At 33.0% G+C, this 17,109-nt stretch overlaps 1 protein-coding gene across 1 annotated transcript; it reads right to left on the bottom strand.

Annotated features, from left to right (window-relative positions):
- Positions 1–10,132: 10,132 nt before the first annotated feature.
- Positions 10,133–10,910, bottom strand: LOC147384753 (protein S40-4-like). The gene has a single exon (XM_086424784.1). It carries the CDS (start codon positions 10,851–10,853, stop codon positions 10,359–10,361), a length of 495 nt encoding a protein of 164 aa, XP_086280910.1. The 5' UTR covers positions 10,854–10,910; the 3' UTR covers positions 10,133–10,358.
- Positions 10,911–17,109: the final 6,199 nt, after the last annotated feature.

Here is a 17,109-nt window from a genome sequence, read left to right as displayed (position 1 = left end):
TTTCTATAATAAAAAATTTATTGTCTAATTCTCCAAAACTCCTAACCCATTGTAAAGGCTTGAATTTCTGGCTTTTTCTTCTATAGATTGGTAGGCTTGAAACTAAAAGGAACATTTGAAAATATTATCTCTACGTGCTGAGAGGTTCATAGATTTATTATCAATTTAGAGTTTCGACATGAATTTTGAGCGATATTAATGAGTTTGGTGATTAACAAAACCTCAATCTACAAAAGCAAAAAAAATAGTTAGAGTAGATAAAATCATGAGACTAAACAATTGTGTAATGATTTTCTAACTCAACTCTGATAGATTAACTCAAAAACTCAATGATGTGATATGTGTAAGAATCGTAGATTTTTTTTCTCTGGAATACACAACTACACATGTTTATGGGGGATGTGCAATTGTGTATCCCGAGAGAAAATTTTACGATACTTACACATGTCATGTCAGTGAGTTTTTGAATTATTCTGTTATATTGAATTAAAAAATCAGCGCTCTAACTAATTTTGATAGTAAGAAAAAAATAAATTTTTGGCTAAAGATTGAAGGCGATGGTAATTTGGTCATTTTCCCTTATCATATTAGGAAAGTCTGCTGTTAGGGGCCAGTTCATTAATTTAAAAATATAGGAGTACTTCAAATATTTATCAAAACATGGAAGGGGTACGTCTATAAATCACCTAATTTATTTTATTCTTATTGGGGTGGGTTAATGAACCTGGGATACATGGATGAGATCTCTTGATAGATTTGCTGCAGTTACTCTTACTAAGTAGGCAATACTATTGTGGTCCAGGGACCTTAAATATTAAAATGGCCCCATACTCCAAAAGTGGCACCTGGGACACACTTTTGGGCCCACTGACTCAATCAACTTATGGTTCATCTGTAAGTGGGCCCATCAAACGTAGATTATCCTGATTAGTGGTATGCAGCCTTTAGACAAAGAGAGGCTCAACGGTAAAATTATTCTGACTTGGAGAAATTTATTAACGGCTAAAATTGCCAATCTGGTTAGCCACATATATAACGTGGGTCCCACAAGGGTTCCAAATACTAACCCTAGTTTTAGAGCCACGTGGCAAGGGCAGAGAATCATAGATCTTTTTCTTGGAAATGCACAAGGAAAAAGATCTACGGTTCTGTTCACTTGCCATGTCAATCGAGAGAAAATTTTCGAGTTAGAAAATCATTAATAATAGTTTTAAGAGTCGTGATATTCAGACTCGAAAATTTTCACTCAATATGTACTCCGTCGACGTGGCAAGTGCACAGAATCATAAATCTTTTTCTTCGGAATACATAACTTAAAAGATCTACGGCTCTGTGCACTTACCACGTCAACTGAGTACAGATCAAGTGAAACTCCAAAACCCCATCAGAATGTAAAGCTAAAGCGAACCAATGGCAGGAATAAATATTTAAAAAATTGGTTGGACCCTCTTTTAAGTCGATTGGACTGATTCGTATTTAAAATTTAAAAAAAAAATAATCCTTAAAAATATGTGTTATATATATATATATATATATATAGGGTCTCGTTCGGCACCCTAAGTTTTACCACACACTTTAACAAACGCGTTTTGTCCTACACAGATTAGAAGTTTCGGAATGGGCTGATTTTTGGTGAGGATGATCTCTATGGTGAGGAGATCATCCTCACCAAAAATCAGCTCATTCAAAAACTTCTAACCCCATAAAAAATGATTTACAAAAAATGGACGGTCCACGATTTTTCAACGTGTAAACATGGGGCTAAACATTTCGGAATGGGCTGATTTTTGGGGAGGATGATCTCCTCACCATAGAGATCATCCTCACCAAAAATCAGCCCATTCCGAAACTTCTAACCCATGTAAGACAAAACGCGTTTGTTAAAGTGTGTGGTAAAACTAAGGGTGGCGAACGGGACCCATATAGGGAAATGTTCAGCACCCTAAGTTTTACCACACACTTTAACAAACGTTTTTTGTCCTACATGGGTTAGAAGTTTTGGAATGGGCTGATTTTTGGTGAGGATGATCTCTATGATTAGAAGATCATCCTCCCCAAAAATCAGCCCATTCCGAAATGTTTAGCCCCATGTTTACACGTTGAAAAATCGTGGACCGTCCATTTTTTGTAAATCAATTTTGATGGGGTTAGAAGTTTTGGAATGAGCTGATTTTTGGTGAGGATGATCTCCTCACCATAGAGATCATCCTCACCAAAAATCAGCCCATTCCGAAACTTCTAACCCATGTAAGACAAAACGCGTTTGTTAAAGTGTGTGGTAAAACTAAGGGTGGCGAACGGGACCCATATATATATATATATATATATATAATATTATATATATATATATATATTAAATACCTTTGTCAATTAGTTTAAAAGAAACCATAATTTGCCAAATTGATCTGATTAATATGTTAGTTGCCTATTGAGTCAAGTTGAAAAACTTTGCATTATTAAATTTATAAGTATATAAATAATAATTTTAATATTTAATATAAATAAAGATATTTATCTTTTGCTCATAACAAAAATGTGACATCATGTTTTATAACTTAGTTGAGTGTCTGATCTTAATTTAGAATTGACTTAGTTTCGAAGAGTCATGATTTTCGGATTCAAAAATTTTCACTCGATCTATACTCGGTTGACATGGCAAGAATCCATAACCATAGATATTTTTCATCGACATACACAAGGAAAAGATCAACTGTTTTGTGCCCTTGCCACGCCAATTGAGTATGGACTAAGTGGAAATTTTCGAGTCAAAAAATCATTAGTGATTTTTAAGTGACTTGGCCAAGTTAACTAATTGACTTGATAAGTTGATTCCATCAAGTTTAAAGGCTGAGTCACCTCAAAATCCAAAGAAATTGAGTCAATTAGGTTAAATTCATTTGAACAAACTGTATGAGTCGAATGAGAAAAGGGCCAATTTGACTCAAAATTTTGCGGAGATATCTCTCAACTTTCTCTTGTTTGAGCCTTTTTTCCAAATATAATTTACAGTTTTCCTAAAAATTAAAAAAATTAAAAAACTAGTAAAACAATATCATTTCTGTTATATTTACTTGATTCATCCGAGTTGAATCATGAGTCTTTAATTTGACTCAACTCAATGCACATCCGAGTCAAGCTTTCATGTGTTTTAAATATGTTGAGATGTGTTACGTAGAAAAATAAAAAAATAAAGAAGGTGCCGCAAAGCATGACAGCCACAACCTTATTTAAAAGATTTCTATAATCATTAAAAATATATATCTATCTATATACATTGCCACATCAACTTTTACTAACGTCACACCAATTGTGTGCAATTCTTTGATGATTCACATAAGAATTGGTGTGGTAATAGCAGCCCTTTTTATTTTTATTAAGAGTTAATATATAATTTCTTACATCTTATTTGTTCTTGACTTTCAAGCACATGAACTCATGAGAATTTGACCATTTTTTTTTAAATATGGAGCGGAGCGGACCAGATCGTATTTAGGTTTTGCCCAGTCCAGAGACCATGGTCTTGTCCAAGGACTAATAAACGCCTCCACATCACATGTACTAGATAAGTGAAGGTGGTATGAACTCATGACTTATGGATATTAACCGCTTATCGGTCTAAAATTGCCATTAAGCCAACCCCCCAGGGTTATGAGAAGTTGACTTATAATTGAAAAATAGACTGACTCATAGAATAGATTGCTAGTTCTAATAAATTTTTGATGATCGGGGGAGGATTGATTTTCATAATGTTCGCCCTCTTGTGAGGATGACTAAAAGTAAGACTAAATATTTTAATTTTTAAAATTGAAAACTCGACTCGACTCAAATGTCCATCTAGACAAGTTGAAAGTTTTTGAGTTTTTGACTTGCTTATTAGTTTATAAAAAATATATTAAAAAAATAAAATTATATCTTTTTCCTAAAATAATATTATATATTTTATTAGTAGAGATGTTGACTCGACTCAATGAATTTTAGACTTGACTCGATCAATTTGACGAATTGATGATCAAGATTTGGGATTGAGTCACCTCAAAATCCAGTCAAGTTAAATGTGAATTAATAACTTTAAGAGCCATTCTAAACTGACTTCATATGACATTGTGCTAAAATCGCAACGTGCACGTAACCATAGATTTTTTCCAAGAGATACAAGGAAAAAAATCTATGTTTAAATCCATGCTGCCATGTCAGCACAATGTCATACAAAGTCAGTTTAGGATTTTCCTAACTTTAATATGGTAAATATGAATTAATTATTATTGAGTTGGACCAACAAATATATATATATATATATATATATATTTATTTTATATAGATGAAAGGTTCGTGGTTAGCGAGATGAAGTTGGGTTCAATGAGATTTGAACCTTGTGCATGGAAATAATACTCCACACACCTTACCAATCTGATTGAATTAATACTTCAAACCCGTGCAATAGGGACCGACTAGTGGCACAACGCAAATTAATTGGTTTTGAGTTGGACCCCATATTTATCATGATATCAGAGCGGCCTTTCTCTCTTCTACGTCATTCAATTCATATCTCCACGTGTTTTGGCCCAGTCCGGCCCACATGTGCATAAACTTTCCTTTTGGTAGAGATTTATCTCACCTATTTGGAAACTTAGATATTATCAAGAACCTATGTACAGTAATTTTCATTTCTTATACATAGATAATTTAGGTGTAACTTTTGTATCTATTCTAATTCAGTAGTCAATAAATAACAAGGAAAAATTCCCTGTTACCATGGTATTAGAATGAGCTTTTCTTTCATCCATGTCACCCAGTTCATATCTTCATATACTTTGGCCCAATTCGACCCACACGTGCATAGGCATGTTGACTTTAGTCCCATGTTGGACACTTATTGCCTTGTTTTTCTTCTTATAAGCTTTTGGGCCTTTCCACTCATTGCCAATTAGTTTATAGTTGGACCTCCAAATTTATTACACTCCATAACTTAAAAATTCCCCTTTGCACTCCATTTCGATGATTACACTCTAAAAATAAATTTAAAGTAAGTGTTGCACTCAAAAAAATTTTTTTTTTTAAATAGCAATTTGTTCTTCCTCAACTGTGCCCAAATAAATTATTGTTGTTTCAGTAATTTTTATAAAAAATATTTTATCGTTTCAGAACCATGTTTAGAAAGTTATATTTCGTCGAGTTGAGCAGAGCAGTAAGTAACTGTGTTTAACTCCGATCATTGGAATCAGTGACACCTTAAGCACGTTTCAGTGGGCAACTCACCCTATTCCGACCTTTTGAGGGGTCAGAGGGGGGGGGTGATGAATTGGTGATGATGAAAGGATAATGAGAGGCCAAATTTAGGTGTATGTAGTGACCGGATTAATAGAAGTCTCAATTGACCCTCACACCCTGAATCTGCCAAGATAGACCCATGACCACATCGCTTCGGATTAGATGGTAATGACAGGGGTTCACGAATGACAGACAGGGCTTCTGCTCGACCCGAAGCCACGAGCGAGGATATTGCATGAGATATCGGCTCCAACAGGATAAAGGCCTAAGGTGCGGGAGGATTTTTTTTTAGGGGGGAATAATAAGTTCATATTAATTTCTAAGCAAAGATTAGAAAATCAATAACTTAATTAAGTTGTAGTCAAAGAGAACAAAAGCAAAATCATTCACAAAACACGAGCAAAGTAAAGCACAAGTAGAGAGTACAAAACTATAAGTTAAAATATAAATGTTACACCCTAAAAAGTTACATATTGTAGGTTAAAATAGAGGTTATAAAAAAAAAAAAAAAGATTTTTAAAGTTGGTGTGCAACCAATCATTAGTGATGTGCAACTATTAGTTCCCAGTCAAGATCCATAGAGGAAGGAACAACTCCAATAGGTTGGAGGTCTGACACGACCTCACTAACTTCAAAGACACTAATCCTCCTCCACAAAGATATAAATGGGATAACCATTGAAGACTAAGGCATATATGCATTTTTTTTTTCTTATATCTAAGAAAAAACTATTGGATTGTTGATTGACTTCATCGTAAAAATGACGTTGTAAGCACCCCTTCCAAACTTCAAGGTGAAAGATTTTTTCTCCTCATTCGAGAACAAGTGAGGATGCTAATAAATTGTATTTTAAAAGAAGAGTCGTGATAAACTGATGCTCTTTGTACGCTCTCTGATGTGGCATTGCACAGAACCATAGATGGTGCTTGGAACAATGGAGATCACAAAATTGAAATCTTCAATGTCTTTTGGTGTATAAGTTGGATTTGATCCCCCCCAATGAAGCAATGGATTCGTTGGAGCCAACCAATTGCACTTAGGACTTTTTTAGGGGGCGGTGTGTGTGATCGTGGGATTAGTCTCATCCGAACGATGAGGATACATACGATAAGCACAAAAAAAATAGTTGGATTTGATCTTTTTAGGATATATTAGAACTTATTGCTTTCAAATGATTCTGATCCCTTGTTATTTTAATTTTTAGCCTCAGATTTCATTATTGTAACTTTTTGGATATAAGGGTCCAAAATAATATTAAAAAAATAGGATAATTGAGAAATAAAAAATATATATAATTTTTTAAATGGGGGAATTTTTTAATAGAAAGAACAAATTCTACAAAAACTAAAAACCGAACTTAGATAGAGTAAATTTAATTTATTATCATATTTTTCAATAATTTAATGATTGAACCCCGAAGAGATTGGCTTAGTGGTAAAATTAAAACAAGGTGTTTACTCTATCTGATCGTGTGTTTGAAACTTGTTAGCCTCCTGACTTACTTGTGGTACATTGGGAAACTTCCATGGGGGTCAGAGCTTACGATCGTTGAGAAATATTTTTCAGAGAAATATCACGAGTATTATTACTAGAGATTGAAGGGCATTTATTTAACTTCCAAATAGTCTTCTAATATAGACCAAGGTCATGGGGGCTTATGTCATCAACTCGAAGACATAAGCCCATATCAAATATTCAATAAAACATATGGGGGTGTATCTAAATCAACCAATATTTTATGTGAGTCAATTAGTATATTACAATTTCTACGTGTTAAAGTAGAAAAAAAAAAAAAAAAGGAGAAAGAACGGTGGGACTTTGACAAAGTGGATAGATGACTTAGTGGTTTCACATCAGTGGGCCCACCTTATATCCAACGGTCCAAATCACGTCAAACAAAAGTGCACTAACGGTTGTCCGTATTGCACCCTTTTTTAGGGAAACCGCGTTAGTATTTGGTCCAAGTTCTTGTTTTTCATGGCTTCGAGCTTTCGTCCTCGCCCTCAAGTGAGACTTATGAAATGTCCAAAACACCCTCATCACCTTGACAAAAGAAATATAATGTTAAAAAGTCGTTTTCTTTTGAAAGTGAACCCCTCATTTGAAGAGACCACAACAACAATATCAATTATTAAATACATTATTAAATTTAAAAAGTAATTATTAACACTTCATCACACTTTGAAGAAAAAACTTGATAAAATTCTTTTACCTACTATTTGAGAGCTGTCATTGACACTCCAACTTTTACTTAATCCATCCCAAGTGAAAATAAAGAAAATGAGTGATTGCTTGAGAATAAATAAACATTTGAGTGTCAATAAAAGTGTTTTTTTTTTTTTTGAGATTTTTCTCAAAAATGTGTGTAATTTTTGTAAAAATTTTTATTTTGGTACATAGTTCATTTTAATTCTCAAAACGTATGGTCGAGCAAATTCACTATAAGGTATTCTGATTTAAAGTGACGATCTCACTGATAAAAAGAGTGACGAAGTCGTTGATAAATTTAAAGAAAATACCCTTGATTTTAAAGTGACAATCTCACTCATAAAAAAAATGATGAACTCGCTGATAAAAAATTGATGATTTCGTTGATTAATTTAAAGATAAATATTATTATTTTTTAACTGCGAGATTGTTGGTAATTATCCACAAGTTCGGCACTTTAAATTAGAATATTTACCAGCGAATTCATTCAAAAACATGTTTTAGGAATTAAAATAAACAATGTACTTGACTCGAAATTTTGTGATATTCAGCACAAAATAATAAATTATCTTTTTTTTTAAGTTTTTTTTTTTTTTTTTTTTTTAACTTAGGACTTTATGAGTCTAATTATAATTGTAAACAACTAATGAAATTCTTTGAGCCAAAATTTTGTAATGTTGAGATTATAATTTTAATCTCAACATTTAATAAGTTGGATGTAATAAGTAAAAGTTGGTGTGCTTCCAGCTCTTCTTTTTAAATTGTGAAAGAAAAATAGAAGGGTAAAATTGTCTTTTAACAAATTATGAGAAGGGTAAATCTGTCATTGTATAGAATAACAATCATGGTTTTCAACCTTTAAATGGTCATTCTCGTATAGTTTGTCGCTTTGTTACCTACCACACTCTCAGAAACGGCGAAAGTCTGCAGTATAGGGAGACCGATTCTATACTGTTGGAGTTATTTTACAATATTACTCGCAATCCCTTTTATGCCACGTAGCATACTATTTGAAGTGCAGGGTTACACAAAATTAGGGCAAAAACCTTAATGGATTGGTTGAATTGAGGTAGACCCAAGCTCAACTCAAGTGGTAGAGTCCTCAACTCAAGTTTGACTCAACTCGAACATTGAACTCGTAATCGAGTTCAACTCAACCAGAATAATAAATCTGTATCCATCAACTTAAATAAACTTCGATTGAGCTCTGAGTTAGCGTGAGTTAGGTAATTACACGAAGGTTGGACCTATGTTACCCAATTCATTACAACTAGTAATGAACCATAAATCGGTACAAAACGAACCAATTCGTAGTACGACGGTATGATATATGCAGGGTTTCGAATTTCGATTGGGTTTGATGAACCAGAACATTTGTTCAGTGAACCCAATGTTAAGTTCAACGAATCCAACAGTTTGATTCGACAAACTAAATAATTTTTTAATTGGTATCGATGAATCACACTAATTTATTATATATTTTTTTTCATTATTTATATTTAAAATTATACTTGAATCATACAAATGCACTAGCAAACCAAGAAACGAATTATCTCTATCTACTCCTAAACCTGCATTCCAACCGACCTAACCACCGAGCCAAGTAACATAGGGTTGGATTCTTAATAAGTTTACTTTTGACAAGTATATAATATTTTTCTTAAAATATATTTTTAAAAATAATTAATGCTGGAGTAACCTCAGTGGGGCACACACGGGGGTATCTTGATGGCGCACATGTATGCCCATATATGCACTTTCTTTGATATATGAGTAAAATGCATCTACGGACATGTACTTTCTTCGATATATGAGTAAAATGCATCTACGGACATGCACACCACCACGTCAAGGTGAACAACCACCCCCCCCCAAACCCCAACTCTTTAAAATTATATAATTGATAAAAAATATTTATGTAATATTACGTAATCTCGGATTTAGGTTGAGTGATGATTTTTAAACTCGTACGAGATCGAGACGTATCGTTCGAGTTAACTCGATATCGAAACCCAACGAGATCAACTCACAATGTGTTATGAGACGACCACGTATCATGAGATAAACGAATCGTCTCGGACGATATTTTTTATTATCTCGGACAATACAAACAAGACAGTGCAATAATGATTTAACTCACGAGTCAAATCTCATCTGAATTAATCGATACAAACAAGTTAAAGCCTCAACCCTCAATTCTTTCACTCCCAATTCAATTTTTTTTAATTTTATATCTTTTTTATAGGAATTATTTCTAAATTTTTTCAGATTTTTTAAATGATTAAAAACCATTTGTCTCTATGTCGAACGAGACGGGACGTATCATTTGAGTCAACTCACATAATTCCGAATTTAAAAACCATGGGTTGAGTTGGATTGTCCCATGTCTCAATCGGGCTCAACCCGAATTAATATTGCGCTATTCACTTCAAATATGAGTAATTACGTGGACGCCAAGAGGTCCAGGAGTAACGTTGCAAACCTACATTCAGAGGTATAGGAACATATCCACCCAAAAAAAAGTGTGAAATTTGGGTACAAAGCTAGTAAGCCAAAAGTTTACTATAATTCACCAGTCCTTTATAAATTTAAAATTACCTAAAAAACAGAAATATAATAAGTTATTCTCCAGAAAAGTTCCCTCCAAAAGAAAAAGAAGAAGAAAATCCACAAAGAAATTTTCTCTGCAAATCCAAATACATTCTTTAAGTTAGAATTACACCATTAATGATCATCTCGATATGATCCAAACTTCAAACCCAATCATCCCCAACATCAAAAAAACATGGAAATTTTTTTCTAGAAAAGAAAGAAAGAAAATCAAATTTCTAATAAATTTTCTCTCTTTCTCTCACTGTTTCGAAATCAAGTACCTCTGTAAGTTAATCTTCAAAACCAGTTTTCTCCCAAATAGCATCTCTAACCCTACTCAAATCCCTTCCCTTCAAAGTCCTTCCAACACCTTCATGAACAGAGAACGAAGCGACACGTGTCCTCGCAAATTGCTTAGCTAAGAACTCGTGAGGTGGAACTCTACTTTCATCCTCATCACCATCTTCGTCTTCATAGTTCTCTCTCATTCGATTATCTCTATAATCGTCTCTAAGAATCTTTGACCAATCAGGAATGTTGACCGGCATAGACGACGCAGTCGCACCATCTCGGTCATTGTTGTTCTGAACCGATTTCCTCGAGATTCGAGAACTTCGTTTTGGTTTCTTGAATTCAGGTGACGAAACGACGTGGTTTGAGTTGCAGAGTTCGGATTCATCGAATTCGAAGATGGGTTCGGAGTTAATGGAGGTATTAGTATTACTTCTCTCTCCTGAGAGAAATCGGTAACTGGGTTTGGAGAAATAGTTCTTCGCAGAAGCCATTAATGGAGAAAACTCTACAAAAATTAATTTTTTTTTTGGGTTCTTCGTTTGGGTTTCGTTTGGTTTAGTGTGCTTTTATAAATGCTTAATGGATAAGGTTGATTTTCTCTCTCTTCTTACGCTATCTTCTCTGCAACTTCGCTTGTACGGAGTTACGGAAACCCCCTCAACTTTTCCTCGAAATGACACTTGAGTTTTTGGATTTTATTACTATTTATGACTTTTTTTTCAAAAAAATTATTTTCTATTTGAAGTATATAAGATTCCTGGTTTTAGTACAGCGGTGTGACTAGTGTACGAGAGAATGCTATGCTACACATTCACCTTCAAAATTTAGGAAAAATCATCTTCTCTACATGACACGTGGCTTTAAAAAAAATACATTTTCAAAGCAGTAAGTTTCATTAACTTTGTTTTTTCTCATTGGGTGGTAAAAATAATTACAATGACCTCACTATAAAACCTCATAATTCATTATCATCCTCAACGTCATCTCGTTGTATCTAAGAGTATAAAGATGTTTGATTTTGAGAAGAAATATTAGGTTTTTCTTAGTCATTTTTTTTATTAGTAAGCTCGGATTGGAGGGATCTCTTACTTTAATTATTCAATACTGGTGAATATAATTACAAGAGAGATCTTCAAGAATAATATTTATGAACTCTTGAGGAATAAAGCCAACACCCACTAGGTGAAAAAAGAGTAAATTTGACGCCTAGGTCCATCGAATTTAGTCCTTTTTCACGTAATGTTTAAAAGAGTCATGTTTAATTTACCAATTTTTTTTAACGTAGTGATACTCAACTAAAAAAAAATCATTTTTAATGGAAAAATAAGTTACAAACCTACAAAGAACTTGTCAAAACCAGGGCTTCTTTATTAAATTCTTATGTTTTCATTACGGGACTAATAGCTTAATTCAAACAATTTATCAACTACAACAAATTTTAATAGATTTGTACTCTCATGAAACAAAGAATTGTTTTCTATAATAATAAAGAAAAAAAGAATTGTTTTCTTCATTGTCGATAGTTCTATAATAATAATGTCTTTTGCATCCACTGCTACCCATCCCACAAACACGAATTTCCCTTCATTATCTCTCCCAATGAAGTTAATACCAAGTTCAACTGAAGAACACGAACTATTCTAATTAATCCTTAAAGTTCCCACCTCTGAAAAATACAAGAAAAAGCTCATTGAATTCTTTTCTACAAACATAAAAGAGAAATTCCCATTTTAGCGGAATGGTAGGCTTCCTTCATTAGGATCATTCTCAATGTCCAACCCTTCAAACACTTATGTTACATCCTCACCAATCCTATCTAGAATATAAAATTTCTCATAGGTCATTTTTCACCAACCTAAAGCATATGCCAAGATTAAGAGGCAGGTCATCAATTTTAAGATACAAATGTGTCTAAAACAAATGCTACATTGACTTCTACATTTAACATTGCATTGACGTGATAATGTGTACATAATCATATTTGAGCTTTTTTTTTATTCTCTCCGTAGACATTGAAGACTTGCTCATATTCATTTATTTATTTTTCTGAATGCTAAGTTGAGTTTAAAAATTGCTTATGAGCATTAAAAACATGTTTTCCTAACACATGTACTTAACCAACTTCCCATTTTATAATTTGGTCTTTGAGGAAGCAAAGTTACTCTTTGTTAGGTTAATACCAATAGTCATTAAGATAGTCGATTTTTCATGAAAATCCATTAAAAAGAAGTCAATTTCATGAATTTTTTATTAATCAATTAAGTCAAGACAATTTATTTGACAAATTGTTCACAAAACATGTTCGTTCTTCAATTTCACTCTTTATTAATGTCCCAAGTCATCGACTAAATAATATTAAAAAATTAAATAATTATAAGTCAATAATATAACTAATTTTAAATCCAATAATATATCATAAATTTAATAAAGTACCACGTGGCAAAATCCGGGAAGTTCGGTATCAAAAATAGAGATACGCTTGTGTTATTGTAATTTGTAAATCAGTTGGGACCCACAAATACGCGGAGAATCCACAATATTCCCATACAACCACAACCACCAAATTTTCATTCTTTCTTTCATTATTAAATCACCAACACAAACCAAATCCTACTCATTACATGTAATTTTTATTTATTTTTAATATATTTTTTTAAGAAAAAGAAAAAATATTTAGAATAAAGGGGGAAGGGGTATTTAGGTAAATTGAGATGGGGGTTAAAGGTTTTCGTCGGATTATAAATTTGTCGTGAAGCGGACTTTAGGGTTCACCTGGTTCTAGAAAAGAGGAGGTGGTCCCGATTGAGGTTATCGAGATGGTACCACGTGTCCACTAAAAAGAATAAATTACACGTGGCGGTTTAGAGTATCACGTAAGAGTAGGCGTGATGGCACGTGAAGTAGGGCCCGTACTTGGATCTAGCGCGCTTGTGCCAGCTAGTTTTGCCTGCTCTGTCCTCTCAACTGCGACACTCCCTAACTCCAATTTCTCGTCTTTTAAGTCTAATTATTGCGATAAATTGAAATTATTTATATATCGGTTGGATACATTTGTGGCCCACAAATTGGAATCATCAAAATCAGTTTGATTAGATTTGGCCCCATTCATCTGCGATTGTGTATCCCGAGGAAAAGATCTACGGTTCAGTCACATGCCACATAAGAAAGTATTCCACATGGGGGAGTACAAAATATTACTCAGATTAAAAATACACGTAAGAATCGTGATAATTTGACTACCCCATGTGAAAAACTCAATCGATTACTTGACGTGATAATTTCGAGAATTGTAGATCTGCGTTTTTTGAAGTACACGAGTGCATTTCCCCGTAAAAAAGTGTATCTTGAGAGAATCACATATCCCAAGGAGTATAGATTTATGATTTTCAAACTTATCACGTCAAGTAATCAATTGAGTATGCCACGTAGGATCATCGGATTATCACAACTCAAACGAATTATTTGATAACTCGAAAACTACTGACTTGACAGGTGAGAGAATTGTAGGTATTTTTCCTAGGGATACACAGCTACACGTGTTTTATGGGGATGTGTAATCGTGTATCTCAATGAAAAAAAATCTACGATTATTGCAAGGAACACGTCAGTTGAATTTTTGAGTCACCCTGTTAGGTTTAGGTTACAAAATTATTACACATTTAGTATTGAGAACTTCTATTGCCACATCCTTTTTCATTAAGAGCACCCCAAGATGTGGGTTAATTACTCGATAGTATCATATGAATTCATGTGAAATATTAGTAAAAGTTAGTGTGGCAATATAATATTAAGTCCAACAAAAGATAATTAACCAACCCTAAAGTCTTTCTTTTCTTTCATCTCCTCTATTTGCTACAACGTGCATAGGTTTCACTTTATCAAAATTGTTGATATTAGGTTTATTTCCCGACGAAATGCAAAATTAGGTTTATTCCCTTAATCGAGAGTTAATGTATCTTTTTGTTGATGAATTAATGGTGAAGTTTTGATTTTATTTAAAATACCTATAAAAAAGTTAAATTACTAAATCAAAATATGAAATAAAATTTTCACCGTTAAATTATAAAAAAAGAGGATAAACCTAATCTTGTATTTTGTTTTTGGCCATGAAAAGAGTCCAATAGTTTGAAAGTCATTAATTATTTTTGGAGTCATGATAATCGTACATCATTTGTCTCAGGATACACATGAAAAAGATTTATGATTTTGTAACTACTAGGTTATGGGAGTACATGGGGGCGTATGAAAAAAGAGTGTCAAATTATCATTAGTCTTTTTTTTTTTATCACGTTTGGTTTTATTACTTTTGGAACAATAAATGAGACATTTTTCTTTTGGAACTGATTGAGAGTCCCAACCATTCATTTTTAATTATCGTTAATGATTTTTTGACTCGAAAATTTCCACTCAACCTGTACTCGATTGATGTGGAAAGGACATAGAATCGTTGATCTTTTCCTTTTATATCTCAAAGAAAAATATCTATGGTTCTGCTCGCTTGCCATGTCAATCGAGTCCAGACCGAGTGAAATTTTTCGAGTCCTAAAGTCACGACTCTTTAATTAATTATCGTTCTATTGCCTTCAATTGTTGAACATATTTGTTAATGTTAATCTAGAACTTTTCCCAATTTCTACGATGAATATATAACATTTCAGCCTTTTCTATCTTTTTTCGCGAACTTTGAAAATATCAATCATTTCATATGTTGAGATAACATGCATTTCGATGAGGGGACCAAATGGAATATTGTTTCTCTAGTAGATGACACACATGTACATTTTCAATTTTAAACAATAAAAATTCTTCATTTGAGGTTGCATTGATATCGTCACTTGATTGGTTATCGTGTGCTCGTAAATTAAGAAAAATTAAGATTAAATCCCTTTCTGGTTACATGTTTATTCTTACTAATTTTATTCGAAGTGCCTTTGGAAACAAGATAGCTTAGGAATGCTAATTTAACATAAATCTACTTTTATCTTCCCAAATGCCAATATCTCATATAGGATTTTCATATCCAAGCTTGATTAAATTAACAATATCTTTCAATAATTAGATTATTAATAATGATTTTTAATTTATGCATGCTTCAAGTGCAAATATGTCATCTCTATCCAAATGAGTTCTTTAATGAAAAATTATTATCTTAATGAGAAATGACTTTGGGGAATGTAAATAAAGGCATCTTACACCCACTTGTGGAATCCTTTTAAGAAAATTTATTAGTATACCACAAGTCCCTTGTTCAAGTTACTAAAATTCATATATTTAATACTTAACTTGATCATTTAGTACTTGTTTGGTATGTATTTTGGAGTCGTGGTTTTAAATATCGTCTAAGATTGAGATGACTCGTCCGATACATGTACGTATCGTCCGCCAATGAGACAGATAGACATGTCAAACGTATTAGATAAGATTTAAAACCATGGTTCATTTGTTTCACTGTTGAATGAGACAAGTCAAACGTATCGAAAAACTCATTCGAGATGACTCGGTCTTGTTCATGGACGAGACTAGACGTCAAAACGACATAAGTAACTAAGATGGTAAGCTAATGTCCAAAAACAAAAACATCTAATACAATTATTAGTATTTCCAAATAAGCTATTTCCCATAAAATACATCTTATCAAACAATAATTTTTGCAAATCAATGATTGTTGCTCCTACTTTTTGATTCTATGAAGCAAAAGGCCACGAGAAATCAAAACACGCACCTAGAATTGACCCATCTACTTCGTTTATAATTTCTCAATGAGTTGGCCTTAAAATTGTACTTGGTCGACTCTTACATGCCTTGTGCATCGACCATAATGTTTTTCTTTATTTTTGTCTAAAAATATGATATAATATATAGATTATCCTTTAATCCTAATTTTTATAGGGTCACGATCTATTGACTCCTAAGATGACTCATGAAAAAAACACATGATCCCAACCCTTTAAATGCAAAATCCAATGGTTGAGATTTATCATCGAGATAAGTATCTATGAGATTTGTGTTATCAAAATACTCATAAATCTCAACCATTGGATTTTGTGTTTAAAGGGTTGGGATCATGTGTTTTTTTCATAAGTCATTCTTAGGAGTCAATGGATCCCAACCCATTTATATGATTTGAAATCATGGTTTTAAAATTCATTCTGATGTCTCGTCTATGAATGAAACCGGGTTGTCTCGTACGAAATTTAAAAAAACACCTTAGAATTAAAACAAATCATGTCTTTGCGACAACTTGTCAACTTGACTCGTTGGTGGACGATAACGAGTATGAGATTTAAACCCACATTTGAAATAGTGCGAATGACTATGAATATAATTAATTTAAGAGAAGACATGACTTTAGACAAACTGAATTATATATTTGGAATAAGATTTTGGTGACAATGATTTGGTTAATATTATTACTTATCATTTTTATGATTTATATCAAAAAAGAAAGAAAGAGAGACTCAAAAGTAAATGGTAGATGGAGTCATTTTTTGGGTTTTATGCTCTATGATTGGTGAGCTTGCTTGAACTTATAAAACTAAGAAGATAAAGAATATCGTTTATCACTTTCTATGAACATCACACTTTAATTGGGATAAGGCTTTGATGATGATGGTAGTGGGGAAGTTAACAATCAAAAGTTTGATAAAGACACTCCAAGATGCCATTTATTGACACTCTTTTGGGCCATTTTTGGGGTTTATTGAAATAGTGAAAGTTTTGTCCACATCCTAATAAGATCCAAGGAGT

Source organism: Akebia trifoliata, chromosome 15 (assembly GCF_017979445.1).
Source record: "Akebia trifoliata isolate Shusen 1 chromosome 15, ASM1797944v1, whole genome shotgun sequence".
Classification (NCBI taxonomy): Eukaryota; Viridiplantae; Streptophyta; class Magnoliopsida; order Ranunculales; family Lardizabalaceae; genus Akebia; species Akebia trifoliata.
This window is presented reverse-complemented; position numbering and strand designations above follow the sequence as displayed.